The following is a 27,907-nucleotide window of genomic DNA, read 5'->3' as shown; positions in this document are numbered from 1 at the left end:
TTTCAGTCATGGCTTTTCAGAGCTTTAAGTCACTGAGCCTTTTCGTCTCATGAAAATGACCCATTGAGCTAGTCTGAATTTGGGATTGCAGTGGTGGTGGCTGGGCTCTTAGAGTCACCAGGAGCTTTTGGAGCCAACCAGGGGACCCTGGTATCTGTTGTTTTACAAAGCTCTCTGGATGGTTTCCACATGGTACAGTTTTCCCCCCAGGGCACGTTTGGCAATGTCTGGAAATATTTTTGGTGGTCACAGCTGAGAAGGTGGTGCTACTGACATCTGGTGGGTAGAGCCCAGGGATGCTGCTGAATATCCCACAATGCACAGGGCAGCAAAGAATAATCTAGTTGAGCATGCCAAGTTTGAGAAATCCTGGTCTAGGCTAACACAAAAGTTCATTGTTTTTTCTGACCATACCCAACAGATGGCTGGGGTGAGCCCGGGTGAGACCTTGGTTCCTCTGTGACCCACAAGGGGAGCGTTGGTATGCAGGCTCAGAAGTTATAGAAGGGCGATTCATCACACCAGGAATTATTACGGTTCAGCCAGGGCCCCTTTGCCCTCTCTGAAGAACGGGTTTGCTAAGTGCGTTAATGCTATAAACTAAGTGTCAGCAGACACATTTAGCCTACCTAGGGAGGTGCCTTATGCAACACTGCCTTAGCAAATTTATGTTCAAATGAATGCTGCTAAATGACCAAGTCACTCATTAAAGGAGGTCGTTTGAAACTCTGCTTAGAATAATGGCTAATTACTTGAAAAGGAAACATTTATTTGGAAGTAAAAGGTATTTATTTTCAAAATGTCTCTAATTCAGACCAGCCTTTTCCATAATTAATTCCCATTAAGGTGGTTTGATAATGTTTTCAGCAGCAGGAAATAAGAACTCCCCCAGGGGACAGAGGCCAAGCATTAGAGTCCAGAATCAAACATAAGCACTGTTTATGTTGACTGAGTAACAGCTCGGGCTTGACCTCTCCCTTGGGCACAGGCAGTGAATCTTAAGTGGTGCTAGTGTGGCATTTACTTGTGCTTACCTGTGAAGTGAGTGTGTAAGGTATCAGCTGGGGCTGCTGATGAGGCGCCCCTCTCCTTCATTAACCTGAGGACCTTCAGGGGAGGTCCAGACTTCAGGCAGCCTCCATGCCCTCCCCGGCAGGCTCTTTCCTTCCTTAGATGCTCATGGCATCTGTCTGTCCCACTCATTTATATTACATTTGGAGAGTTTGTGCTTGATATCCTTGATATCCCTAATAAAGAACTGTCAGGGGCCACAGATGGCGAGACAGCTGAGTGTCCTAAGGCAGGGCAGAGAGTCCTATTTCGCTCTTAGAAGGAACTTCCAAGTGGTAAACAAAGATGCCTCAACTACAGGTCATCCAGTGAGAGGTAGTGAAAATATAGGAAGGCGATGTGCCTTCATAGGGACCTGGTAGTTTCTGGAAACGTGTTGCTTGGTGAATCATCAAATCGTCTGTGTTCCAAGGTAGGGTTTTTATTATTTCATCTTAATAGAAGATTTATTTTTAATCTTTTTTCTTGGAAAGTCCCATAAGAAACAAGTTTTTGAATAAGTGTATCATCTAGGCTATGAGGGTGTTTTGGGGATTTTTTTGTTTTTGTTTTATCTGCTGATAACACGTTTGCATTGAACTGAATTGTGGCTTAAGTATAAGCAGTGGTTTCTCTAATTAACTTCTCATCTGCCATTGGATTTTTTCCCATTTATAGTTCTAGTTCTTCTTTGACAGAGCCTCAAATAAGTGACTAACGGGAGGCATGGTGAAAAGGAAAACTATAACCTCAATTATGAATCTCATCTCCAAAAGCAATGTTGGGGAAACTGAAATGACCTTGAACAGGCAGAAGGTTACCAGGGAATTTAAAGACTCATAGTTTATCACACTGAAAATAGGTTTTTATATCTGCAAAAGGTATTTTCTCCTTTAGTATGGGGAGGCAGTGACACGTAGCAGTCTCTTTTCACTGATCTGTTTGAATCTGTATGCAAATATAGTGGCCTAATCTCATATAGTTAAAAGTACGTGCATGGAAGACACCAGCCGAGAAAAGTCCAGGCAGTGTGTGATATGCTGATGTTTACTGAGCAGGCTCTCTGTGCAGGGCACTGTGCTGGAGCTGCTGGGGAGAAGGAGCCTATGAGGTGTGCCTAGAAGAATGGTGGTTCTGGTAGGCAGAGATGGGCAGGAGGGGAACAATCTGGGCAGAGGGAAGCATGAGGCAAACTAATAGCAAAGAGGAGGAGTAGGTATAAGCGGGGAATAACAGGCATCTCAGGCCTGTGCAAGGAATGCGGCGAAGTATATGTTTCCAGTGAGATGGCAAGCATGGACGATATTGCAAAGGGTTTGAAAGCTTGGATGGTTCATTAGGGTGCTGTCTGCTGCACATCAGAGCAAATGGGCTTAAAAATTATCTAGAGGGGATGACTGGGTGGCTCGGTTGAACCTGAGTCTTGGTTTCAGCCCAGGTCATGATCTCACAGTTCGTGAGTTCAAGCCCCATATCAGGCTCTGCGCTAATGGTGCAGAGCCTGCTTGGGAGTCTTTCTCTCTCCCTTTTTCACTCTACCTGTTCCCACCCCTCCCCTCCCTCTCTCAAAATAAATAAATAAACTTAAAAAATTTTAAATCTACAGAAATACCTATGATGCTTCCAGAAACGCAGAGATAGGATGGGTACCCGTGCATGGTTCTAGGCTTTCTGCAGCATTGCATCATTCTAATTGCTGTGTTAGTCTGTGCCACAGACTGGGGGCCTCAAACATCAGAATTCCTTCTTCATGGCTCTGGAGGCCAGAAGGCCGAGATCAAGGTGCTGGCAGGCTAGTTCCTTCCCAAGCCTCTCTCTTGGGCTTGCAGATGGCCGTCTTCTCTCTGTGTCCTCACATGGTCTTCTCCTTGCAGGTGTCTGTGTGCTAAACTCGTCTTATAAGATACTCACTGGTCAGTGATCTCATCTCAAACCTCTGTACAAACCCTTTCTCCAAGTACAACCACATTCTGAGGAGCGGGTGTGGGGAGGGAAGGGGTTAGGACTTCAACAGGTTTATTTTGAGGGGGTACAGTTCAGTCTGTAACAAACTCCAAGTTCCTTTAGTGTCAAGGTGGCTTCCCATGACAGCAGGTTATTTGCTGTCCCCCCTGGCTCCTCGTGACTTGGAGAAGAGGGAACAACCACCTTCTCCTTGAGCACGAGGTGCAAATCCTTCTCTTTCATCTGCCCTCCCTCATCACATGCCTGCCCCTGGACCGACACCACTCACCGGGGAATGCCTTGCATGCACTGGGGATGGCCACCTTACCCTGGGTGCTGTGGGAGGAGTGTGCCTGCATAGCCAGCTTCTGCAAAGAATGGTGCTGGTGAGAAGAGGCGCTGTAAGTTACAGCACCGCCCATCACTCTCTGCATGAAGTCCAGACTTGCTCTGGCAGGAGATGGAGAGTATTGAAGGATTTTTTTTTGAGCCAGGTCACAACAGCATGACCTTCCCAGGTGGCCTTTATATTCCCAGCTGTGTCCTGGCTGCTCTAAGCAGTCCCCTCGACTCACCTTTGGGAGAAGCCAGTGAGGCTGTCCTGTTCCCGGCATCTGCCAGGTGAGGCACCTGACATGAAAGTGCTAAGAAACTCAGCCGGGGTCACACTGTGGACAGCTGGTGAAGTCAGCAGCCTACCAGGCGTCAGCCCAGCTCCAACATCTATGCTCTTTCCATGACGGCAGTGCCACATACTTGGAGGACAAAGCTAGCTGTGCTGGAGGAGAGGGGGAGGGTGCCAAGTGCCAGTGCTGCTGATGCCGAGACCCAGGCCAGGTGTGCTGGAGAAAGAAGATAGAGCAAAGTCACTGGCGTATCTGATGGAGGGAGGTGGGAGGGCTTGAAGCATCAAGGGGGTCTGAAGTCCAGGTATCTATGGGGTTGGCTCCTTCCAAGTAGTGGGGGAGGGGGGACTCTGCTCCAGGCCTGTCCTGGCCCCTGGAGGTGGCTGCCATCTTTGCCATTCTTTGGCTCATAAAGGCATCCCTCCCGTCTTTCACCCTCTAGTAGCCTTCACCCCATGTCATCCCTGTCTCCACATCATCCTCCCTCCCTGTGTGTCTCTGTGCCCAAGTCTCCCCGTTTCATACAGACCGCAGTCACACTGGGTTGGGGTGCATTTAATGATGTCACTTTAACTTGATTACCTCTGTGAAGACCCTGTCTCCAAATGAGATCACATTCTGTGGCCCCCGGGGGTAGTACTTCACCGGAACTTGGGGGGGGGGGGCGGTGAGGAGGAAGAAATACAGTTCACCCACAACAGAGTCCTTTCAGGGACAAGGAAGAAGGTTCGAATCACTGGAACTCTGATTGTGTCTTTCACGTCAGTTTTGCAAGAAGAGGGCTTTCCATCCATTTTGGTGCTGTTGGAATCCAGGTGGTGACAGAGAGGGGCAGGTAAAGAGAAGCGGTGGCTGTGACCTGGGTGGGTACCTGTGGGCCACTTTATGGGGCTGGGGGGAAGGGGAAGGAGGAAGACACAGAGGCTGCAGAAGGTTTACTGGGGCCCCGTGTCTTACATTTGTTGTCACTGAATCCTGACAATAGCCCTTCTGAGAAGTGGCCTGGCTCCAGCTTCCTCATAAGGAACTTGGCCTCCAGAGATCCATGTTGGCTAAATGGACCCAACTGAGCAAAGTGGCAGAGGTGGGGTTTGGGCCCCTGAGGATCAGGGCTCCAGTTTTGGGGGTACATCGCTGTCCATATGAGCAGGCTTCTGAAGGGCGGGCACTCCCAGAGGCTCCTTACCAGGGTGGTCATAGCCCTGCGTTTCTAGGGAGGAGTGTAAACCCAGGGCAGGGCTCTGTTTTGCTTGCCTTTTGATACGATTACAATACCGCTCTTGTTTTGAACTGATGTACGACCCAGAACCACATTTGTTTAGAATCTCGGGCCTTGAAATAGCAACAGTGTGAGTTGCTCCCTCTCTCCTCTGAGTGTTTGTCCTTCAGATCTACTGCAGAAGGAGAAAGTACAAACACATGCCTTCCCTCCTTGCAGTTAATCCAGCTATTTGAGATGTACTGTCAGCCAGGGTCTGTGCCCCGTGCACCAGGTACGGCTTTCCCACTGGCCAATGGGAGGAGGAAACTGGGAAGCCCCACTCCCTCTGGGCATTCCTGCCTCATCTTTGAGGACCCATTTACAACAATTTCCCAGATTTTTGAAAATGGAGTTACAATTAACATTGGTAAAAAGCACATATTTTAACTGTATAGATTAAGCCCTATCTACATGAAGCTAGAGAACATCTCCCTCACCCTATTCAGTTCCCTCATGCCCGTCCAGTCAGCTCACCCCCGTAGGCAGCCACGGGTTTACCTTCCAGCACCCCAGCTTAGCTCTGCCGAGTGCAGAACGTCACAGAAATGGAACCACACAGCATGTAGGCTTTTGTGCCTGCTGCTTCGCCCAGCTGTGTCTTTGCGATTCATCCAGGTTACCATGTAAATGGATAGTCTCTCCCTTGTGTTGCCACGCACTATCCCATTTTGTTTTTCCCTTCACCAGTCGATGGACCTATGGGTTGTTTTCCTGCTTCTGGCTGTTAGGTGTTGACTGCCATGAACGTTCATCCTTTCTGGTCCTCATTACCTTCTAGCTCTAATATTTAAAAGTTGATTGACAGAATCGGAGCAGCTAGAGAGAAATCTTGACTTGTTTATAATCTAGGTACGTTTCCTTCTTTGTCTTTTCTTTTTATGGGTAGAAGCAGGAGTGACAGGGTACCTGTGGGAAGGAGGCCCCCCATCCCTATGGGGTGGGAATCTCGATACTATTTCCCTGGCCCTAGAGAGTTCTGGCACCGCAGCTCCGGTAACTCACCCCCCAGTTGAGCAGGAGGCTCTAAGGATGGTGGTGGTGACAGACCAGGAATAAGGCCACACCTGGAAAGGTGTTACCAGTCAGCTGCTGTCTGTCACCCAAGGATTCTGATGTACACTTGACCCTTGAGCAACACAGATTTGAACTGCAAGGGTCTACTCATACATGGATTTCTTTCAAGAAATTCAGTGCAGTAAATGTATTTCCTTGAGGATTTTCTTGGTAACATTTTCTTTTCCTTGGCTCACTTTATTATAATATAGTATATAATACCTGTATAACATATGTATTGATCAACTGTTTATGTTCTCAGTAAGACTTTTGGTCAACAGTAGGCTGTTAGTAAAGTTTTGGAGGACTTAAAAAGTTCTATGTGGATTTTCAACTGCATGGGAGGTCAGTGTCCCTAGCACCTGCCTTTTCAAAGGTCAGCTATAGTTTCATCCCATCTCCTGTTGACACGGAGCCCGTGCAGCGGCTGCTGTGACACCCAGAGCCCCGTGCAACCAGCCAGGCCTTCCTGCCTGTTTTGTAGTTACCTCCTGCTGGTGGCAACCTTGCTGACAACCTCCTCCTCCTTCCCTTCTTTAAGAAGACCCAGGTCCACGGCACCTGGGTGGCTCAATCGGTTAAGCATCTGACTTCAGCTCAGGTCATGATCTCACAGTTCGTGGGTTCAAGCCCCACATTGGGCTCTGTGCTGACAGCTCAGAGCCTGGAGCCTGTTTCAGATTCTGTGTCTCCCTCCCTCTCTCTGCCCCTCCCCCACTCATACTTTGTCTCTCTCAAAAATGAATATACTTAGGGGCACCTGGGTGGCTTAGTCGGTTAAGCATCTGACTTTCGCTTAGGTCATGATCTCGCGGATCGTGGGTTCGAGCCCCGCATCGGGCTCTGTGCTGACTGCCAGCTCAGAGCCTGGAGCCTGTTTCAGTCTGTGACTCCCTCTCTCTCTGACCCTCCCCTGCTCACGCTGTCTCTCTCTCTCTCCTAGAAATAAATAAAACGTTAAAAAAAAATTAAAAAAAAAATGAATATACTTAAAAGAAAGAAGAAGATGATGATGATGACCCAGGTCAGTCTTGTGAGGGCAGAGAGCTCAAGATTTAACGAACCTTTGGAGAAAAATTCAAACAAACACATGGTGCATCCCCTATCACCTAGCCCATAGCTGGATGGAAATGGTGGGTGGCAAGGCCCCAGTTTGTAGGGGCCCTAGCAAGGGGAATTCTTGTCTGATGGAGAATCCTGTTTGTTCCCTTCACTGGATTAAAGAGGGGGTTAAGGGAGTATTTTTTTTTTTCATGTTTATTTTTTGAGAGTGAGAGAGAGCACAGGTGTGTGCATGCGCACACACATACACACACACACACACACACACAAGCAATGGAGGGGCAGAGAGAGGAGGACAGAGGATCCAAAGCAGTCTCTGCATTGACAGCACAGAACCCTACACGGGGCTTGAACTCATGAACCACGAGATTCATGACCTGAGCCCAAGTCTGACGCTCAACCGACTGAGCCACCCAGGCACCCCAGGGGAGTATTTCTCAACAGGAATGAGGGAATGAGAGAAAAGAGAGTTGGCCTTCCCAGTCTCTCACCACCTGTCTGAAAACCTTAAAGGAAGCCATGAAATGTAGGCAGACATTGCCTACCATTTTTAAACATATGAAATGTGGCATTTTTCACAGGGTTTTTGCATTTCTCTGTTTGCAGATCACTCGTCTTGTCAGGAAGTGTTTTGTGCCTGTGCACACGTGTCAACCCAAAATGACCTGCATTTTTTAAAAAGCAGGTTAAGTAACCAGTGATGCACCTTCAGCGAATAACTGTTTAGAGATCAGAGACCACAACACATTCACCATATTGACCCGTTCATCATGATGGCTGTTGAAACAAAGAAGCCCAAGAAGGTTCTCCCTACATTTAGGCATTTAGTGTTTTGAATGACATTTTTATGCAGGAGCAAAGAGGCTTAGTCCCTTTAGGCTTTGTGAAAGCAGTCCCATGATTTGAAAAAAACTTTTTTTTTTTTTTAACATGATTTTAGGCATGGGCTTTTTCATGGTCTCGCAGCCAGCTCCCCTGCAAACACTGAGTGGTTGGGAGGAATTCAGTGCACGTCTGGTGGAGATCTGGGCTCCTGTATGGGACAGCAGTGGGGAACCCAGCATGGGGTTCGGTGCGGAAGACCTAGGGCTGAATCCCAGTGCAGCCTCTTTGCCTCTGTGAAAAGCTTGGGGATTCTTTAGCCTCTGGGAACCCAATTGCCATGGTGGAGACTACGTTTACTGCACGAGAGGCTTTGTGCGGATTCAGCCAAATGACTGATGTTTAAGCTCTGTCTCAGCAGAATGTGTATCTTGAGTCCTTTTCTGCAAGGGGCTCACGTTGAACTTGGGAGGGCAGCACACAGTCAGCTCTGTAATGCATTGTGCAGCCTGCTGCACTGTCCCAACTGGTACCTTTAGACCTTTACAACAGGAAGTATGGAAGGTTGCCAGACGTAATTAAGATCAGTCCTGACAAATGCTAGCCTTCACAGCCTATGGCCAGCCAGCTGAGCCAGGGAGACACGCAGCTACTCCACTCTCTCACTTTGAGAAACATTCTTCCTGTAGCCCCACTTCATCTCCAGGCTAGTCCACTGTTTCTCATTTAGGTGCATTTCCCAGGTCTCCTTAAGTGCACTCGTTCTCAAAATCTCCCCTCCCTGTTTGCTAAAACATCTAGGGGTGCCTAGGTTGCTCAGTCGGTTAAGTGTCTGACTTCAGCTTAGGTCATGATCTCATAATTCACAAGTTCAAGCCCCACACTGTGCTGACAGCTTAGAGTCTGGAACCTGCTTCAGATTCTGTGTCTCCCTCTCTCTCTGCCCCTCCCCCGCTTGCACTCTCTCGCTCACTCACTCTCTTTCTCTACTCCTCTCTCTTTCTCAAAAATAAATAAAAACATTAAAAAAAATCTGTGCAACTCTACTGGCTAAGTGATGAAATCAGTTCACACTAATGTATAAATGACCAAGAGGGTTAATACATCTCCTTTCTGGGCTCATTCATGTCTTCAAACCTGTTAATCAGTGACTGACCAACAACGTGCAACCCTCATGCCCCCCCCCCCGCCCCGTAGGTGGGCTGTTTTGAAAGTCGTTACTACCCTCCCACCCTGTCCCATGAAGAGCCAGGGTCAGGTATTTGATTGTCTTCCTCTGAAAAAGGCTGAGATCTTTAATCAGAATATGTCTAAAAATAGCAGCATCAAGCAAAAGCTAAAAGAAGTTTGATTTCAGTTAACATTTTCATTCCATTTAAAATTTATTTTGGATCCATTTCAGCTCTGTAACATGGGGTGTGAGGCCCCCCCGCAGGGTCTGCCCCCTCGCAGCAGCTTGCCTCCACCCTTGTCTCTAATGCCGTGTCAGCCCCTGCATGGGTCTCCTTAGGAAGTCATGACAAAAAATGGAAACTTAGACCCCCTCCCCGCCACCGTTTCGCTGCCCCAGCACTGAATACACACACACCATCGAGGTCCTTCATTCTCAGAGTTGTCATTCTTATTCGTGGCCTTTTCCACTCTTAGACTTTCAACTCTTGAGAGCAAGGACGTGTTATTCCCCTGGGGTGTGGCCCTCCGTAGGTGAGCGATAAATAGTCATTAAACACTGAACCTGTGCCGTCCTCTGCAACATGCAGATGAGCTCCCGGTGGGCCTGCACCGGATGCTGGCTATTGGGCGGAGGCACCTGAAAGTAAACCTACTTATGTTGAGGGCGGGACCTAAGAGCTTGAGGTAACCTGCCTTGAACGTTGTGTGAGGTTGATGGCAAAGGTTGAGGAGCAGAGGTGACAATGTGACATTGGAAGGTATGGTCACTCTTTCTTTATGGTGGGGGATTTTCCTTAGAACCATTCCACTCACAGGCAAGTTTGAGGGGAAAGGATATCTCACAGCAAGATACAGTCAGTCCAGGGGCAAGAGAATGCCATGTAGAGGGGTCTGGACCTTGCAGATTTTCCTTGATGTTAGAATCCATAGGACTGATGATACACAGGAAGGAAGTGGTCACACCACTATACTCTGCTAAGGTCTTAATTTGGGGTTCTCTTCAAAGTGATAATGCTGTCTGTGCTTGAGTTACACGGAACACTGGCTAGCCCGCGTCTCTCCCCCACATCCCACATCTTGAGTTTGTCATTGGCAGCACTGGAATACAATTGAACAGTTGAAGCTAAGACTTGAAGATCCACTAACAAAAACTGTTTTCTTAACGGTGGCAAAATACACATAAAATTTACCATCTTAGCCATTTTTAAGTGTGTAGTTCAGCGGCAGTAACATTCACACTGTTGTACATCTGTACCTCTGTCATGCTTCTCCAGAACTTTTGCATCTTGCCCAACTGAAGCTCTGTCTCCATGTCACTTCTTGGGCATAGACAGATGACTTTTAAAAGAATGAGAGAGAGTCTGTAGTTTCCTACAGAGTGCGTGCTACTGGTCGTGGGCTGGTGATGGGGTGTCCTCCTGCGAGGGAAGAAGGGATGCACAAGGACATTACCTTGGTTTTGGAGGAGGCTGAATTTTACACAGCTGATTGTCTTTTGTGGTGGTTGACTTTTTGCATATCATTTCCTAAGAATATTTCATGTTTGTCCATCTGTTACCAATTAGGTTTTATAATCTCTTGCAAAGACAGAAGAAAATAGTTATCATTTTTATTTTCTCTGACCAAAAGAAGGAAAAACAAACTCCTATGCTTGCTTTTTCAAGTGGCTCTTGAATTATGTGATTAGCACCCTGCCTCCCCACCCGTGTATTGCCGGAGTTGATGGGACTCTTTCACTCTGGTCTTAAAATCCAAAAATTGGCATGTTGTAATTCGCATTGTGATCAGAGAATAGTAGGTCATGAAGGGCAAACAGAATATACATGGCCCACATCTCTCATACGCTGCAACCCAAAAACACACCCTTTGAAGGGGGAGAGGGTTTCCAAGGTCAAATGAGTTTGGAAAATGCCACCTGAAGATCCCACCCTTTAGGGTTCGTGATGCATGTGAACATAGTCAAGGCTCCGACAGACCCTGCAAATGAGACCCCAGCTGCACTTTGTTTAACTGGATGTCACCACAAATAAGTGACCGTCGATTCCATTTTTGAAATCAACATCTCCTGGTGCTTTTTCAGGCATGCTGCCTTAAGAAAATGCTTTAACTACTGACTCAGAGGTGAATGGGTTTTAAAGATGCAGCTACACAGGGGAGCACAGTCCAGGAGCAAAGTTTCGTTTATGGTCCATTCACTTTATCTCATCGTTTGCTTCCTTTCTGTCTTAGAGAAGAGGGGAGCACCTAATGTATAGACAAGCTTTGTAAAGTGATCTGTTGAGTCAGTCAATGTTTTTATTTATTTTTGAGAGCCAGAGAGAGAGAGAGACATAGCGTGAGCTGGGGAGGGGCAGAGAGTGAGAGAGGGAGACACAGAATCCAAAGCAGGCTCCAGTCTCTGAGCCTGACTCAGGGCTTAGACTCACAAGCCATGAGATCTTGATCTGAGCCGAAGTCAGACACTTAATCAACTGAGCCACCCAGGTGCCCCTAGAATAGATTTTTTTTAAATGTTTATTTATTTTTGAGAGAGACTGTGCACACACAAGTCGGGGGGGAGGGGTGGAGAAAGAGAGGGAGACAGGATCCCCAAGCAGGGCTCGAAGTTGCCAACTGTGAGATCATGACCTGAGCCGAAGCCAAATGCTTAACTGACTGAGCCACCCAGGCGCCCCTGTGGTTGATGGAGAATATGAATTTGGATTGTCTGAATTGAACCTTTTCAGAGCATACCTTAGGGCTGGGAGGGAATTCAGCTACCCTGGCTTAGCTGAGACAGGCCAAGTTCATGAAACTCCAAATAGTGATTTTCAGTTAGCACTATAGCAGAAAGCCCATGGTTTTCCAAGGCGCACTGGGATCAGAACAGCTGTTTATTGTGTTCAGCAGAAGGGGCTCCTGGAGACAGGTCCCTAGGTCCTGTAATTCTAGTCCATTAGCAGCAGAAGGGTGTCCTCTCTGGAGCTAGCCCTCCCAGGCTTGTCATCAGTATTCTGACCACCCTGCAGTGTTAGGAAGGCTGAGGACATCCGGAAAAGCCACATTGGAGGGCCACTGCAGTGGAAACCACCTGGAGACCATGGTTTGGTAACTTTGCAGCTACTTTGGCTTGAAATGGTCCCTTGTAACTCTTTCTCCTCTTGCTGAGATTCAGAACGTCTAGCACATTCTCTGTTTCCTTCTCCCACACATCTGGCTAGGCCCATGTGGGCTCCTGGGCTCTGTCCTCAGGAGAATGGATTCATGGTAGGAAGCAGTATCTTCAGGGAGATGATTCTGGCTTTGACTTCAGGATGCTTTTGAGTTTTATTTGCAGCAGAATCTTCGAGAACTGTCTGCCAGTGAACTTGTGCCCAGGATGTCAGAGGCATCTAGAGTGGAAGGTAAAGGGCCCTTTCCTGGGGCAAGGCAGCCCCCCTCCCCCGCCCCCTCCCCGTGGGCTGTGTCTGCACGTTAACGCCCTCCCCACCCAGCGTTGGGCAGCTGAGGAGACAAAGTGCACAGTCACATTTTGCTGTCATGTTGCCAGGTTGGCACAGTGTTTGTAGAAGATTAATAGTTCAAGGGAAAAAAGTATAAACATGGTTTTGGGTGGAATAGTGTTGTCTGCTACTTTTTCTCCTTTCGGTCAGAGAAATGGTATCTTTAATGAATGACTGTGTAGGCTGAGAAATGGAGCTGTTGCTGCTGCTGAGGTCGGAGTGAAGGGCATTGCATCCTGAGATCTGGCAGGGGACTTGGAGAGCATGTAGAAACCCTGTGTAGAACTGTGCCTGTTCTCCTGACAGTCCCCCCCCCAGTCGTGAGCACAGCTGTCCCCTGGTGGGTGCGGGGGGCGAGTTCCTTACCGGCCTCTCCCACCTTCTGTTCTGGTGCTGGCTATGCAGACAGGACGTACAACCAGTAAAATAACCCTTCATTTGGATCCATTAGGGGTAAGGCTACATCAATAATACAGACTCGAAATATCAAAACCCTTTCTGAAAATAGCTTGATTATTCTCACATGCAGGTGTTACTTACCAACAGACATAAGCTGACAAGGAGAGCTGCTTAAATGACAGACAGAATTAATGAGTGATCCTCACCTTGTGCCAGTGACTACATGAGTCACATTCTATATGTTATTTTTGACTCATAACAGACCTACAATGTAGGTTTTGTGACTATCCTATCATAGATGTTGCAACCCAGGCCCTCAAGAGGTGAACTTACTTACCCAGGGTCGCATGACTGTCAGGGGCAACAGCAGAATCGAAACTCAGGTGCATCCGATGCAGAGTCTGTACCTCCCAGACATGACACCAGCTCCCAGCAGTCACACTGGGACCCTGGGCTCAGCCCCCATGTTGGGTTATGTTTCGTTCTTCCTCCAGTGTTCTTGTTCTTCCTGGGATGCTCCCCCTCAGAGATGATGACAAACTACAGCTCAGCCCAAGCGCAATGAAGACAAAGGTGAAATTGGTAAAAATTCACCAACTTGTGCTGACTGCTAGTTGGACCACTTGTTGTGACCCCGTGGGTTGGGGCTTGGGCCAGCTGCAGCCTGCAGTTCTGTGCACGTGGTTCTCGGCAGGTCCATGGTGGCTGTCTTCATGGAAAAGGTGGCACTGCTTTCTAGTCTGAGTCAGACAAAGCAAAAACGTCTTTGTTTGAAGAGACCTTTTCACCTAATATTCATGCCCTTTCAAGATGCATAGAGCAGAGTCGAAACAAGACAAGCTGGGTTAGCTTCTCAACCACTCTGATTCATACTATATTATAAAATAGTTTGCCATTTGACCGAAAGCCCAAGATTTGGTCTCAATTAAAATGCTGACCTTGACTTTTCCCAGCATTTTGGTGCTAAAATTTTCTATGAATACTAAAGATACTCTGATATTCTTATTTTTAACAGTTGCCATTTATGAAACACCTGCTATTCACTGCACTTTGTAAGTTACTTTGGTTCTGTCACCATAACAATGTAACACCAAAGCCTGTCCTTCTTCCACTATAATACTTTGCTTCTGTGTCCACAAAGTGTTGCATACCCAGCAGGACCAAAGCCGGATAACCTATGACAATTGGGTCGCCTGGGTGGCTCAGTCAGTTAAGCGTCTGACTTTGGCTCAGGTCTGATTTCACCATTTGTGAGTTTGAGCCCTGTCGGGCTCTGTGCCGACAGCTCAGAGCCTGGAACCTGCTTCAGATTCTGCGTCTCGCTCTCTCTCTGCCCTCCCCCACTCACACTCTGTGTCTCTCTTTCTCAAAAATAAATACACATTAAAAAAATTTATAATCTATGATAGTGTAGTACAAACCAGGGAGTTGTTTTTATTTGCATGAACTAGAGCCGTTTCTTTGAGTTTATTGGGGGAAAGGATGTGAACTTTCATCAGACATGGATTTCGTATCTTCTGTGAGAGAGCTGTTTGAGCTCAGACTAGTTGCTTCACCTCTCTTAGCCTTGGTTTCTTCATCTGTAAAATGGGGACACTGATAATAATACCTATGTTGTAGGATCGTTATGATGTCTGAATAAGAGAGGCTGGTCACAGAGTGCTAGACTATTGTAGTTACTTAACAAATGTTAGTTCCTTTCTTATTAGAACAACACCTAATTTATAGCATAGATATTTATTCTATTAAGGGAATTCTTCATTGCTTTAAGCAAAATTTCTCATATTCTCAATATTCTATTGGTTTTTATAATAAAACTAGAATTATCTTTCCCTGGAGGAAAATTGCTAATAGTGGAAAGGTAAGGAGAAATATTTAAAACTATATTGCCTATATAAATTTTGTACAATAATTACATATTAATTATTTAAATTAACTTATATTTGAAGAAATATAATCATGGTGGGGGGAAGATTAGAAGGTGCATGGCTCAGTGAATATAAGCGAATACAAAGAACTTCTGAGAGTGGGAGATCCTGGGCGAGGATACACCTTTCCACATCCCCCCTTCCAGATGTTAGCTTAGGGACTAGGGTTATAGAAATAAGACGTGGTCCCTTTCTTCCAGGGACTCACAGTCTAGTTCTGGGGTTGGCAAGCTTTAACTGTGAAGGGCCAAATAGTAAATATTTTCAGCTCTGCAGGTCATATGGTCTCTATTGTAACTACCCATCTCTGCATAAGTAGTGGAAGCACCTAAGCAGTCAGAGACAATATGTAAATGAATGAGTGTGGCTGTGTTCCAATAAAACTTTATTTACAAGTCAAGTGTCAGGGCCATATTTAGCCTGCAGGCTGTAGTTTGCTGATCCCTGAGCTAGTAAAGGAAAACTTGTGAACAATAGGTGATTACAATATGTTGTGTTATATAGTCTGCGTGTTTGTCATGATACAGAATGTCATGGAAGTACGGAGGAGGAGTTCCTGATTCAGTATAGGAACAAGAGACTCCCTCAGCTGAGGTTATTGAACTTGATAGATCTATGGAAATGTGTTCATTTGAGTCTTTGTAATTTTGTACCCCTCTCCCTCTTCACTTAATTGTGTACTTAGAAAGATAATACATGCTCATTGAATGAAAACAATGCAAGCAGTACAGAAAGTCAGCACACTACAATGCTCAGGTGATATACATTGTCAAATAATTTTGGCTGAAATGAGTTTTATCCTTTGACTAGGCATTGAGCCTGAAAAATTGGGGTATATGTGGATATTGTGGGGCCGGTGCAGGAAAGCAATACAGGTTATTGAACTTGATAGTTCTATGGAGCAAAAGGCTTTTGGGGAGCTGGTGGATGCTTTGGTATGGCTGGTTCATACCAGTGGTTGGCAAACAGGTGAGGCAGGCATGTGAATGAGAGGGGAGGGGCAGCTCAGGCCATAAAGGGAACTTAACAGGACTGTGTTAAATCAGGCAGTGGGAAGGGATTGAGGCATTTGTTTTCGGCAAGCGAAAGATGATTTTCCTTCTGCCTCTGAATTCTTCTATGATTGATCACCTGGCTCATCAAATTCTTCTCATTCCAAAGGTTCCCTGATCCAACTGTCAAAACTTTCCCACGCTTGGCTCCTTCCAGAATTAGTGGAGCTATTTTAAATGTTAATGTTACAGTCCAGTTTTGCTCAGGCATTGTATCATGCTTAAAGATATCGTCTAGTAACATAGGAAGCAACTTTTTAATTTTTCAAGGTAAAAGTCTTCCAGTTACTTAAATAGAAATTAGTGTGCTAAGAAGCCTGTGTGTTGATTTCACTCAGGGCATTAATAGTACCTCCTGTTTAATGCCTAGGACTGTGGAGGTTTTTCTTAGTTCTTTCTTTCTGGCTTGGCAATAGACCTCTTTAATTTACAGGGCTTACTCTTAATTTCCCTTTCTAAAGGTAGTTGGTGAGAGCCATTAGTAGAATATGCATTGCAGAATTTGGAAAGACTCTCCAAGCTTTTGGTTGGTAGAAGGGCATTACTTATTTATAATCTCATTGCCTTGTGGGATATAGATACAGTTTCCCCAAATGCCAAAGAGGGCATTATTATACCAAATGAATAAGAATATTCAGTGCTGTAAATCTCTGCTGAGAACAATATATGTCTTTATTTCCTTTAAAAAATCAATGAAAATCAGTGTCTCCTGTAGATGATCCTACATTGACTACTAAGGGCCTGTTCAGGTGGTTATTTTTCTGTGTCCTTTTAAAATTCTCTTTGACAGCAGATTTGTATTTCTAGCCCTTTAAAAAATGGTCAAATTCAGGAAGAACCGGGGAAGCCCCCAGTATCAATAACTGTAGCATTGTAGTTTTCATTTCTCTTCCTGGGAACGTGACAACAGAAAGGTGGCAGGCAATGAGTTGTCATTGGAAAAAATGAAGAAATGAGATAGAGATCACTGCACGAGGGTTAGAATGAATCCAAAATTGCTACATTGGTCAGAAATGGGCTATGTGAAGTTTAAGAAATATAACCAATTTTAATGCCATGATTCTGGATTGGGTTTCCTGCAAATGCAAGATTTCTAGTTGAAGTGTGTCTTACATCTAGCTTGCATGGGCTTGCAATAAATTTTTGGTGTAACTATTCCCTTCAATATGCCATGTTTGGTTTTTTGGCACTAAGTTAAGGGAAAAAAAGTTGAAGAGCAATTTGAGTAGTGATTAACGAAAGACAGAGAAACAAAACTTAAAAAAAAAAAAAAAATCACCCAGAGTACCTGGCAAAGGCATTTATTACATCATATAAGTAAGCTTGCAACGATGCCAAGTTTAATTGTCAGTTGTGTTGGCTACTGTTGACAGTGAATCTCCTAAAATTGGAGGGTGAGCTTAAAGGCAGAAAGCCGAGAGCAATTTTGGGTTTTCAAAACATGCAGTATATTCTGAATTTTGATGAAGTCTTTTAGGGGAAAAAAATCCATGTACTGCTAGACTAAAAAATTATTTCAAAACACAGGGTAGAAGAGGCTGCCTAATGTCAAGGAGCTGATGGTACCTAATGTGCTTCATCAGTCCTCCCGTAGGGTGTGTGCATCCGTGACTGATCTTGCAGGTGGACGGGTGCGTGCACATGCATGCCCATTTCTGTTGTGTCCAATTAAGAAATGAGGAGATGGCAAATCCATGGTATATAAAACAGTGGTTCACGAGAAGCTGCTGGGACGCTACTTTAGGGAGAAAAACAGTGGCAGAAGAATGCTGACCTTATATCTCTCTAAATTCCTACAGCTCAGTTAGGAGTTTTATTTTATTTAAGCTTTTGAAATTTTAAATGGCATTATCCCCTTTGTAGTGCTGAACAGAAATGTTTCCTTTTATCTCAAGGGACTATCCTCAGCTTTAGAACAGAGGACTTGTAGAGCGATTGGTGAAAGCATGTGGTTTCTTTTCTTTTTCTTAAAAAAAATTTTTTTAATGTCTTATTTATTTCTGAGAGAGAGAGAGAGAGACAGTGTGAGCAGGGGAGGGTCAGAGAGAGAGGGAGGCATAGAATCTGAAACAGGCTCCAGGCTCTGAGCTGTCAGCACAGAGCCCAGCGCAGGGCTCGAACCCACGAACTATGAGATCATAACCTGAGCCGAAGTTGGATGCTTAACCCTGAGCCACCCAGGCGCCCTGAAAGCATGTTGTTTCTAAAGGGGGATCTCCACTAGAAAAGATGAGCTTGGGGAAATTTTCTTTTTCCCGTTTCTAAGAAATATTTCTTTACTTTAGTTGATGACATTAATTGTAATCTTCAGGCTCTGAAGATCTGGTCTCAAGTCAGCTTCCTCTAGGCTTGAGTTTTTAGATTGTGTTAAAATGCACTTCCCTGAAAAGGTGGCAAGGGTTTTTGGGTTTATTTTTAATTTTTAATGACTTCTGTCTTACCCTCACCATCATTTCTGCCCACCATTGTGGGAGTTTACGTTATATTCACTGCATTTTTTTCTGTCATTATAAGGTTCATAGATTCATTGTAGAAAGTTTGAGATAGTCAAGGAAAGAATAAAATCATAAATAAATCTAGAGATAATCACTTCAATAGTTTGGAATACCTTCTAATAATTTTACATACATATATAAATATCTCTTCTATTCACTGAGTTCTTTTTTATTCTGAGACTTTTTCATACTATTACATCATGAGCATTATTCTCAATCATTCGTTTTCAAAGGCAAATTTTGTTTTAATGGGTGTCTTAAATTGTATGTATTTTGAGAGAGAGAGCGAGAGCGCACGCACACATGAGTTGGGGAGAGGCAGAGACGGAGAGAGACAATCCCAAGCAGGCTGTGCTGTCAGCACAGAGCCCAGCGTGGGGCTCATCTCACCATGAGATCATGACCTGAGCTGAAATCAAGAGTCTGAAGCTTAACTGACTGAGCCACCCCGGTGCCCCAAGGCAAACTTTGTTTTAATTGACACACCATGTTATATTAGTTTCAGGAGTCCAACATAGTGACTCAACAAGTCTATACATTACTCAGTGCTCACCACTGTATATTACCATCTGTCATCATACAACATTATTACAATATTATTGGCTGTATTCCTTATGCTGCGCTTTTCATCCAGGTGACTTACTTATTTTCTACCTGGAAGTTTGTACCTCTTAATCCCCTTTACTATTTCACCCATCCCCTACCCCCATCCCCTCTGGCAACCACCAGTTTTTTCTCTGTATTTGTGAGTCCGTTTCTGTTTTTGTTTGTTCATTTATCTCTTTTGTTTTTCAGATTCTACATGTAAGTTAAATTATATGGTATTTGTCTTTGTCTGACTTATTTCACTCAGTAGGGGCCCTCTGGGTCCACCTATGTTGTCACAGATGATAAGATCTCATTATTTTTTTTTTATAGCCGAGTACTATTTCAGTGTATATATCAAATACAAAATTTTAATAGCTGTATAGTATTGCACATTTAGTGAAGTTCCCATTTTTTTATTTTTATAAGTTAACAACCAGTGAACATCATTGCACTGGGACCTCTGTGGGCATCTCTGATAATTTCCTTGGGAAAAAGTTCCAAGAAGAGGAATTACTAGCGTAGAGTGCACACTGTTTAAAGTAACGTGATGTGTATTGTTAAACTGCCTTCCAGAAACACAGTGTCTAGTTTATATTCCTAACACAGATTTGTACCTCGGTGTTTCTCCTACATCTTTAAGAATTTGAAAAAAAATTTTTTTGGAATCAAAATGTTGTGCTTTGATTTTCTTTTTCTTCTTCTTCTTTTTTTTTACAAATAGTTTATTGTCAAATTAGTTTCCACATAACACTCAGTGCTCATCCCCACAAGTGCCCTCCTTCATGCCCATCCCTCCTCCCCCCCACATCCATCAGTCCTCAGTTTTTGTCAGCATTCAAGAGTCTCTCATGGTTTGCCTCTCTCCCTTTCCCCCGCCATTTCCCCCCTTCTTTTCCCCCTTGTTCCTCCATCAAGTTCCTCCTAATCCTCCTATACGTGCAAACATATGACATTTGTCCTTCTCTGCCTGACTTATTTCGCTCAGCATAACACCCTCAAGGTCCATCCATGTTGCTACACATGGCCAGATTTCATTGTTTCTCATTGCCATGGAGTATTCCATGGTATAGATAAACCACATCTTCTTGATCCATTCATCTGTTGATGGACACTTAGGCTCTTTCTATGTTTTTGCTATTGTGGAGAGTGCTCTATGAACATTGGGGTACATGTGCTCCTATGCTTCAGCATTTCTGTATCCCTTGGGTAAATTCCTAGCAGTGCTATTGCTGGGTCATAGGGGAGTTCTATTGTTAGTTTCCTCAGGAACCTCCACACTGTGCTTTGATTTTCATTAGAGGAATTGAGTATTTCTCAAATGTTTTTTAACTGATTTGTTTCCTATGTTGTTAACTGTCTGAGTGCTTTACCCATTTCTAGTTGGAGTATTAGTCTATATTGTTATGTAAATGATTGTTAAATATTAAGGATATTAACTCTTTGGATATTGTGAGAAACACTTTTCCCTCTATCCTCCTAGGTTCTGTGGCTGGGGCCCTGGAAAGTAGACTGGCAAACGGTAGATGAACAAGAGAAAAACAGACTTTATGAACGTATGCAATGTGCACACACACAGGAGAAACTCAGTGATAGTAACTCAGGTGTTAGAACCTGGGCTTATGCAAATTCTTAACAAAGAACAGTACATTTTTAGAGAAGTGACAAGACAAAGGAAAAGGGGTTTTGGCTGTCAGAGGAGGCAAACCTCAGAAGATAAATATGTAGGGAAACTAATGGAAGATAAGGTTCCTTGTAGTGAGTTTTGTTTGAGACCCATCTCTGTGCAGACTTTCCTTCTTGTTCATGGCCATAAAACTTCCCCAGGAGAGGGGATTTATGGCAGTCCTCAATTCTCAGAAGTTTCTGCTTTTAGTCAGATAAGAGAAGTTCTGAGAAGGCTTCCTTCCATATATGTTGACTCTCATTTGCTTTCAACTCAAAATAATCCTTATGCCAAAGTGGCATATTTTGAAACAGCATACTTGTGATCCCCTACAATATATTTAACAAATTTAGATCTTTATAATTTTATTTACAGTATTTTTAATGTATGGAAGTTTCAAATAATAGTTTAAATAAATAATTTAATCAATAATATATACAATTTAAGTCATAGGAAATAATTTAAATGAATAGTAATTAAGTTGTAAGGGTTAAACTGTTATAAAGTCTATCAGTTTTTTCTTAGGTAGTTTTTCCTCCCTTAATTTTTATCTTTAGGGATTTCATCTCCACTTCAAAATTGAATAAGTAATCTGTTTTCTTCCAATATTTTCATATTCTGGTTTTACATTTACCATAGGATTTATTTTTACTGAAAATAAGATTGTTTTGCTTATCTCCCATTTATTTTGCATCTTCTTTAGTAATTTCATTAGTTTCCTTGATGAACATTTTTCTACTCTGGCAAGTCAAGCAATTAGATAATTCCTTTGAAAATAATGTAAATTTGATTTCTTTTCTCTTAGCTTATCCTTAAAATATATAGATAGAAAAATAGTCTGCCTGATTTTCCACAACCTCTGTCTTTTTTTTTTTTTTTTTTCCAAACAGAACGTGTGCAGCTAAAATTGAGAACTAAAAACTTTTTAGGGTCAGCTGTCTCACCATTTAGTCATGGCTGGCAAGCATCATGTGGCATCACCATAGAATGTCCCTGGTCTCTGAACAATGGCAAAGAAAGCAAGCCTAAAATTATGAAATGGGGCTATGACTTTTAACACTTTTATGGTTGTGTTAAACCTGCTGATGAAGTGTTAACATGCTTAATTAAAGGATTGTTTTCATTGTTCTGTAGGGAATGGATTTGAGGGAGGCCAGAGGAAATGCATGGAGACACTTGTATTAGTTCAGGAAGGGAGGATGGTGACATGGCTTACATCCTACTCTCACCCTGCAGACTCCATCCCAAGGAAGTTTAATCACGTTCTCTGGTTCAATTTGCAGATAACAGAAACTACTCTAGGTGTTTAAGGAGATAGGGATCCAATACAGGGAAACACTGCTCACTAAATTGCAGGAGCAGCTGTCGGCTGGGCCTCCAGAAGGTTTCCTCGAACAATTCTCTAGAACTGGCCTGCCCAATGAGGAGACTAAAGAATGAGGAGGTTACTGTCCGACGGCTGGCTCATGATTACACCGGAGCCACCTCCAGACCAAGCACTTCCAGATCTGAACAAAATGGATGTCCCACTTATTCCCCACTGTGCACTTTTCCTAATGCAAGTCATCCCAAAAATGAGATCTAGGTTGTGTACTGGAAGTTATTTTGGGGTGTGCAGCTGATTGACAGAACCGAAATCACATTCGAAACCTTAGCTGGAAGGGAGTCTGGAAGTGGTGTGTTTTTAGCCTCCCAGCTCACATTGCAGGAGCACGCACCAGAATGATGAGTGCATCCCTACCAAGTCCGGATAAGTCAGGTTGCCCATAGTGAAGACAGAGTGCGGGGGATGGGTGCAGGATATGTTTGAAAGGGAGAATCCTCTGGATTTGGTGATTGTTTTGATGGCATATGAAGGGTGGAGAGACTAATGTCAGAGACAAAACTCATAGTCTTGGTTTTGTACATTTTAGGCTCTTTTTTAAAGTTTGTTTATTTTGAGAGAGAGAGAGAGAGAGAGAGAGAATCCCAAGCAGGTTGTGTATCATCAACGCATCAGCTCAAAGCCCAACACAGGACTCGAACTCACAGAACCATGAAATCATGACCTGAGCTGAAACCAAGGGCCAGATGCTCAACCAACTGAGCCACCCAGGTGCTGTATACATTTAGATTTTTAAAAATCTTTTAGTCCTTGCTTAGCAAAATGACCAATTGCTATATCTTATCAAGAGTTGGTGCGAACAAATTTCAAGAGCAAGGTGATCTCAGAGATTCCTCATACTTCTAAAATTCTTTTGGAGATATTACTGTGTCTGAACATATTTTGTCTTCTAGTTCACTTTTGTCGATCCCAGAAGTAGAAGTCAAACAAAGGAATGCCATCTCCACAGCTTCCCCCAGCCTTACCCTACCCAGCTTCTGGAATGTGCCTCAGGGGTGATATTACAGACAGATCCCCCAGCACAAGGAACCTGATCTTGGGGAGCCTGGAGCCAGTTTGCTTGTTGACTCTGAGAAGTTGTTTAGTCTTGTGCCTAATTGAGGGGGTCAAGGCACCAGCTGGTTCCCTGACTCCCTACCCCAGGCTGAGAATAGCCATGCTTGCAGATACTTCTAGGCAGGCTTCCTTTCCTTACTGGCAGTGTGAGCAGTTCTGTCCCTCTCAACTGTGTTTTCCTTCATTCCAGCATTGTTCATGGAGACAAGTTGTGTTAGGTAACCATGGAAAGCCTTACAAGGTAGCAACTGAATGGGGTTGTGGCAGCCCCTGGCCGGGTACCATTATAACACAGGTGGCTGAGCTTACAACAGTGTTGGGGTTGGCCCTGAATGCTTTTATTAAAATTTCTTTTGTCTCCTGGCCACCTAATATAAGCATAATGTGCTCTTCTGCATCACTTAACCTCAAATAAACTCATCAATGGAAAGTCTGGGTGGAGACAAGTGAGTGGTTCTCTGCCACAGAGCTAGCAGCTGGTGCCCTCCTCCTCAGCAGCAGCCTAGGACCAGGACACTCTCCTGCCAAGAATGTGCCAGACTGCGGCGCAGGATGATGTGACATGATTGGGGTATTAATGATTTCAGGTGTTGTAGACACCTCCTCTTCAAATTGGCCAGGAGTGCTTATAGATATAGCTCTTAGTCTTGGAATCAATTACTCTGTGGGCAGGGTCTGCCCCGGCAGAGAGGAGAGAAAACAATTCAGAAATGGTTTCAGAAGGTATAAACCTAGCAGGGGAAACTGAATATACACACATGGTTATGATGCCGTAACTCACATTATAAAGCAGAACCTCTATTTCTGAAGATGGCTTGTACCTTGAAAGATATTTATTATTAAAATATATATTTACCCCAGGGGCACCTGGGTGGCTCAGTCAATTAAATGTCCAACTTCGGCTCAGGTCATGATCCTATAGTTCATGAGTTCGAGCCCCATGTCGGGCTCTGCCCTGACAGCTCAGAGCCTGGAGCCTGCTTCAGATTCTGTGTCTCCCTCTCTGTCTGCCCCTCCCCCACTTGTGTACACTTTCTCTCTCTCAAAAATAATTAATAAAACATTAAAAATTTTTAATATATTTACTCCTAGAAACAATATATACAGGAATGTTGATTTTCCAGACTTGCCTCCAAAAAGCCCACTTAAATCTAATTTTACATTCCTTCAATTGCAGTACAAGAGAATAGCCATATGTGTTTCATGCAGTTTTTGGCTGCATCCTGCCCTTGGTGAGCTGATTAAACCTCCGCTCCAGACCTCGAAGCTCATTCAACAACCTCACAATGACAGTGAAATGGTAGGGCCAGGCTGACCCCTGTTCTCAGACTTGAGCAGGCATCAGAATTGCCAGGGAGGCTTGTAAACTATGCTTCTGTGCTTCACTCCAAGAGTTCTCATTCAGTGGGTCTGGGGTGGGGCCAAGAATTTTTATTTCCAACATGTGATGCTAAGGCTGCTAGTCACTGGAGCACATTTTGAGGACCACTGGAGTAGACGCAGGAGGAAATTCGCTCCCTAATGTATCTGAATTCTCAATAATGAGATTCTGTGCAAGCAGCAGGGCCCCACCCTCAAACACCTGAATAAATCCCAACAAGAACCAAGCACAAACCATCCATTGTTGACCGCCCTGTGTGGTCTGTGTTTACATTCCCTTTCTTCCTGAGCCTGGCTTTGGACATCACTCTGCAAGCAGATGGGGAAGAGGAGAAAGTTATTCTCCCCAGGTCTCTGGAAAGTTGAACATGCCTTGGGGGCATGAATGAATAAATGTGTGTCCCAAAGAGTCCAAGGAGCAGTGTGACAGGCAGCTGCCTTCCTGCTTTGCTAGGCCCGGTGCTATACTCTGCAATGAGAGGTACAGAAGCTTGGCTTTTCCCAAAGCCTGTTGAAGTCGAGACTGACAGCTAAGAGTTCCCAGGGAGGCTCCATCAGGCTTTCCAGAAGTTTAGAAACAGGGGGCAAGACCAGAACTTGCCATCTGGGTCTCAAGGTGGACAGAAAAAGGGGCCCTGGGAGGTACTGAGTAACACAGAACTGAGATCGGTTTCACCCCAACCAATCCTGTTTCAGCTTCCAGTATTTCTAACATTTCCAACTCCCCTGCCTCGTTGTGTATCTCTCCACTGACCTGAAGTTCTTTAGCCGCTTGTTTGCACCAGAAGGAGGACATCAATGGGGCGATGTGGGGTGGGGGCAGCAGCCTTCATAGCGTCACCAGCAGAGACCCTGCAGTTTGCTCCTGGGGCCCAGATGTTTGTGGATTTGAGCACTGTGTCCTCACAGGTCTTCCACTTGGACACATGTCACCTCCAGGGAACAAACATGGTCTTCTCTCCTGCTTCTGCAAAACGACATCAAAAACTTTGGAGACTTGTTTTATTTTTTTATTAAATAATAAAACTGAATTGTAAAAAGCGTCTGAATGCTGTATTTACCAATTTATTGGCCTTTGTTTCCAAGTGAAGCAGGTAGCCTTAGAGTGGAATAAGGGAAAGCACAGAGACTTACAAGGGAAAACCTGAGACTGTTTTGTTAGTTGATATTTCAGCATTAACTGTTAAATATTTTTAAGACTGCTTACAAAGTGTGGGGGAGGTTTGGAGGGAGGAAACACAAAAGTTGCTTTTAATTTTCTCATGTTGTGAGACCCCTTGCAAAAAACTAACAGGGCCATCCCTCCCTGGGCATGTGACAGCTCTGTGGGTGAGAAGGGGTGCTGGCAGTGAGGACTTCCCAGCCTCCTGGGCTGCTTCCTCTTCCTCAGGTTACGTCCCCAAGTAGCTGGGACAGAAGAGCACATGCCCCCATGTTTCATGGGATGCTTCCTGCAGACTTTTATGGTCTGTCCTGGACTAAAACATTACTCTGCCTTTTGTGGGCAAATTCTATTTCTTGTTGCATTTTCAAACACATGGCAGGGAATCTTCATGGTATATGTGACTTGGTGCTGTCACAATCCTTACTGTAGTTGTTATATTGCCCTTATGATTAACTACAACTGGCATCTGTATATGTTTCTCTCTGATTTATTTTCTATTTGCCCCTCTCTAGTGGGATCTTGTGTGTGATAATGCCTGGAAGGTCCATATCGCTAAGTTCTCCTTACTGGTTGGATTAATCTTTGGCTACCTAATAACTGGATGCATTGCTGACTGGTGAGTACCAACGTGCCATGTGCACGAACTTTTGGAAGCCACAGCAAGCCTTTGCTGGCTAAAGAAGAATGGTCAGTGTTAGCCTACTATGACTAGGTCTTTTCTCTGCCCTGGTGTGGGTTCTGGCACAGGGGGCTGAAGCTGTTACCTGGAGAATGCAGAGCCAAAAGGATTGGCTAGTGCAAATAACAGACCTTTTGAAGTGAGAATTTAAATTCATTGCAATTTGCTAGCTGCTAAATCTAGCAAAACCTGCATGCAACCTGCAACCCAATCTGCTCCTGATGTTTATTGTTGAGCTGGGAAGAGTTTGAGGGCATAGATTCAGGGCTCTGTGGGCTGGGCTCTGAGAAGGTAGGTGTATGAGATACATCAAAAAAGGAGGAGAGGAGGAGATAGAAAGTCTACCCACATGATCTGAATGGGTAGGGCTGTGCTGATTGGCATCTCCAAATACCACACAGATTTCAGAGAGGCACAGTCCTTATAGTTGGCTTGGCCAGGAGATACCTCTGCAGGGTCCATCGGGGAGCCGGACATTGAAAAGTAGACAACATTTGGATAATGGATGGATATTGCAGGTGGAGGAAGGGTGGTGACCAGAGATGAGAATGAATATGCTTTACTTGGGTGGGTAAGGCTTCTTAGTGCCTGGAGTAAAGTGTGCAGTTCATGAGAAAATAATAAGGTTAGGAAGATGGAGAGGAGCAGTGAAGAGAATTATAATAATGATGATGATGATGATGATGGCAACGATTTTAGCAGCCAACACTTATTGATTATTGTTGCCAGGCACTGTGCTAAATATTTCCATGCATTAAAATCGCCCATCCTCATAGCACCCTGTTAGGTAGATACTATTTATTATCTTTGTATTATAGTGGAAAAAGGGAAGCCCAGAAGTCTAAGAAAAATCCCAGGTTTACTCAGCTTTTTTAGTTGGATTTGAACTGAAGCCCAGTGGCTCCAGAGCCTGCCTCTTCACGAGTGTGCTACAGCACTTTTATTTAAGGCACCGTGTGGTCACAAGGGCAGCAGCAAGCACACATCTGAGCAGCACTGCCCAATGTGGACAGGGTTGTCCAGTGATGGGGCTGCTCTAGGAGAGAGGTGTGGGGTAGCTGTTCTCCTGCCCTTGACATTATTTCTTTTTATTTTTAATTTTTTTAATGTTTATTATTTTTGAGAAAGGGAGAGAGACAAAGGGCAAGCAGGGGAGGGGCAGAGAGAGAGGGAGACACAGAATCAGAAGCAGACTCCAGGCTATGAGCTGCCAGAACAGATCCTGATGCAGGGCTCGAACTCACACACTGGGAGATCATGACCTGAGCTGAAGTTGGATGCTTAACCAACTGAGCCACCCAGGCGCCCTGACGTTATTTCATTTTTTTTTTTACTTTTTATTTTGGTAAATTTTTAAAAATAGTTTATTGTCAAATTGGTCTCCATATAACACCCAGTGCTCATCCCCACAAATGCCCTTCTCCATGCCCATCACCCCCTTCCCCTCCCCCCCACCTCCATCAGCCCTCTGTTTGTTCTCAGTATTCAAGAGTCTCTCATGGTTTACCTCCCTCTCCCCCACTATTTCTCCCCTTCTTCTCCTCCATGGTCCTGACACTGTTTCATTTTTAAAGGAACTTGTTGTGAATAAGGACTTCCTGGACCCAGTGACATAAGAAGGGCCATGAGTGAGCTGGAGCAAACT

At 44.5% G+C, this 27,907-nt stretch overlaps 1 protein-coding gene across 6 annotated transcripts in view; it reads left to right on the top strand.

Moving 5' to 3' along the window:
• SLC22A23 (solute carrier family 22 member 23) overlaps nucleotides 1–27,907 on the top strand; it is a 183,452-nt gene that overhangs the window by 16,053 nt on the left and 139,492 nt on the right. For 4 of the 6 annotated variants that reach the window (XM_039246529.1, XM_039246530.1, XM_039246531.1 and 1 more), the window contains exon 2: nucleotides 26,096–26,199. The exons of the other annotated variants lie outside the window; for them this stretch is intronic. In XM_039246529.1, the coding sequence (XP_039102460.1) occupies nucleotides 26,096–26,199 (104 nt within the window). The remainder of the gene's footprint in view (nucleotides 1–26,095; nucleotides 26,200–27,907) is intronic. 6 annotated transcript variants of the gene reach the window in all.

The sequence above is a fragment of the Hyaena hyaena genome, unplaced genomic scaffold (genome assembly GCF_003009895.1).
Source record: "Hyaena hyaena isolate Hyena2069 unplaced genomic scaffold, ASM300989v1 scaffold_282, whole genome shotgun sequence".
NCBI classification, from domain to species: Eukaryota; Metazoa; Chordata; class Mammalia; order Carnivora; family Hyaenidae; genus Hyaena; species Hyaena hyaena.
Note: the sequence above shows the minus strand (reverse complement) of the source record. Positions and strands in the feature narration are given on the sequence as shown.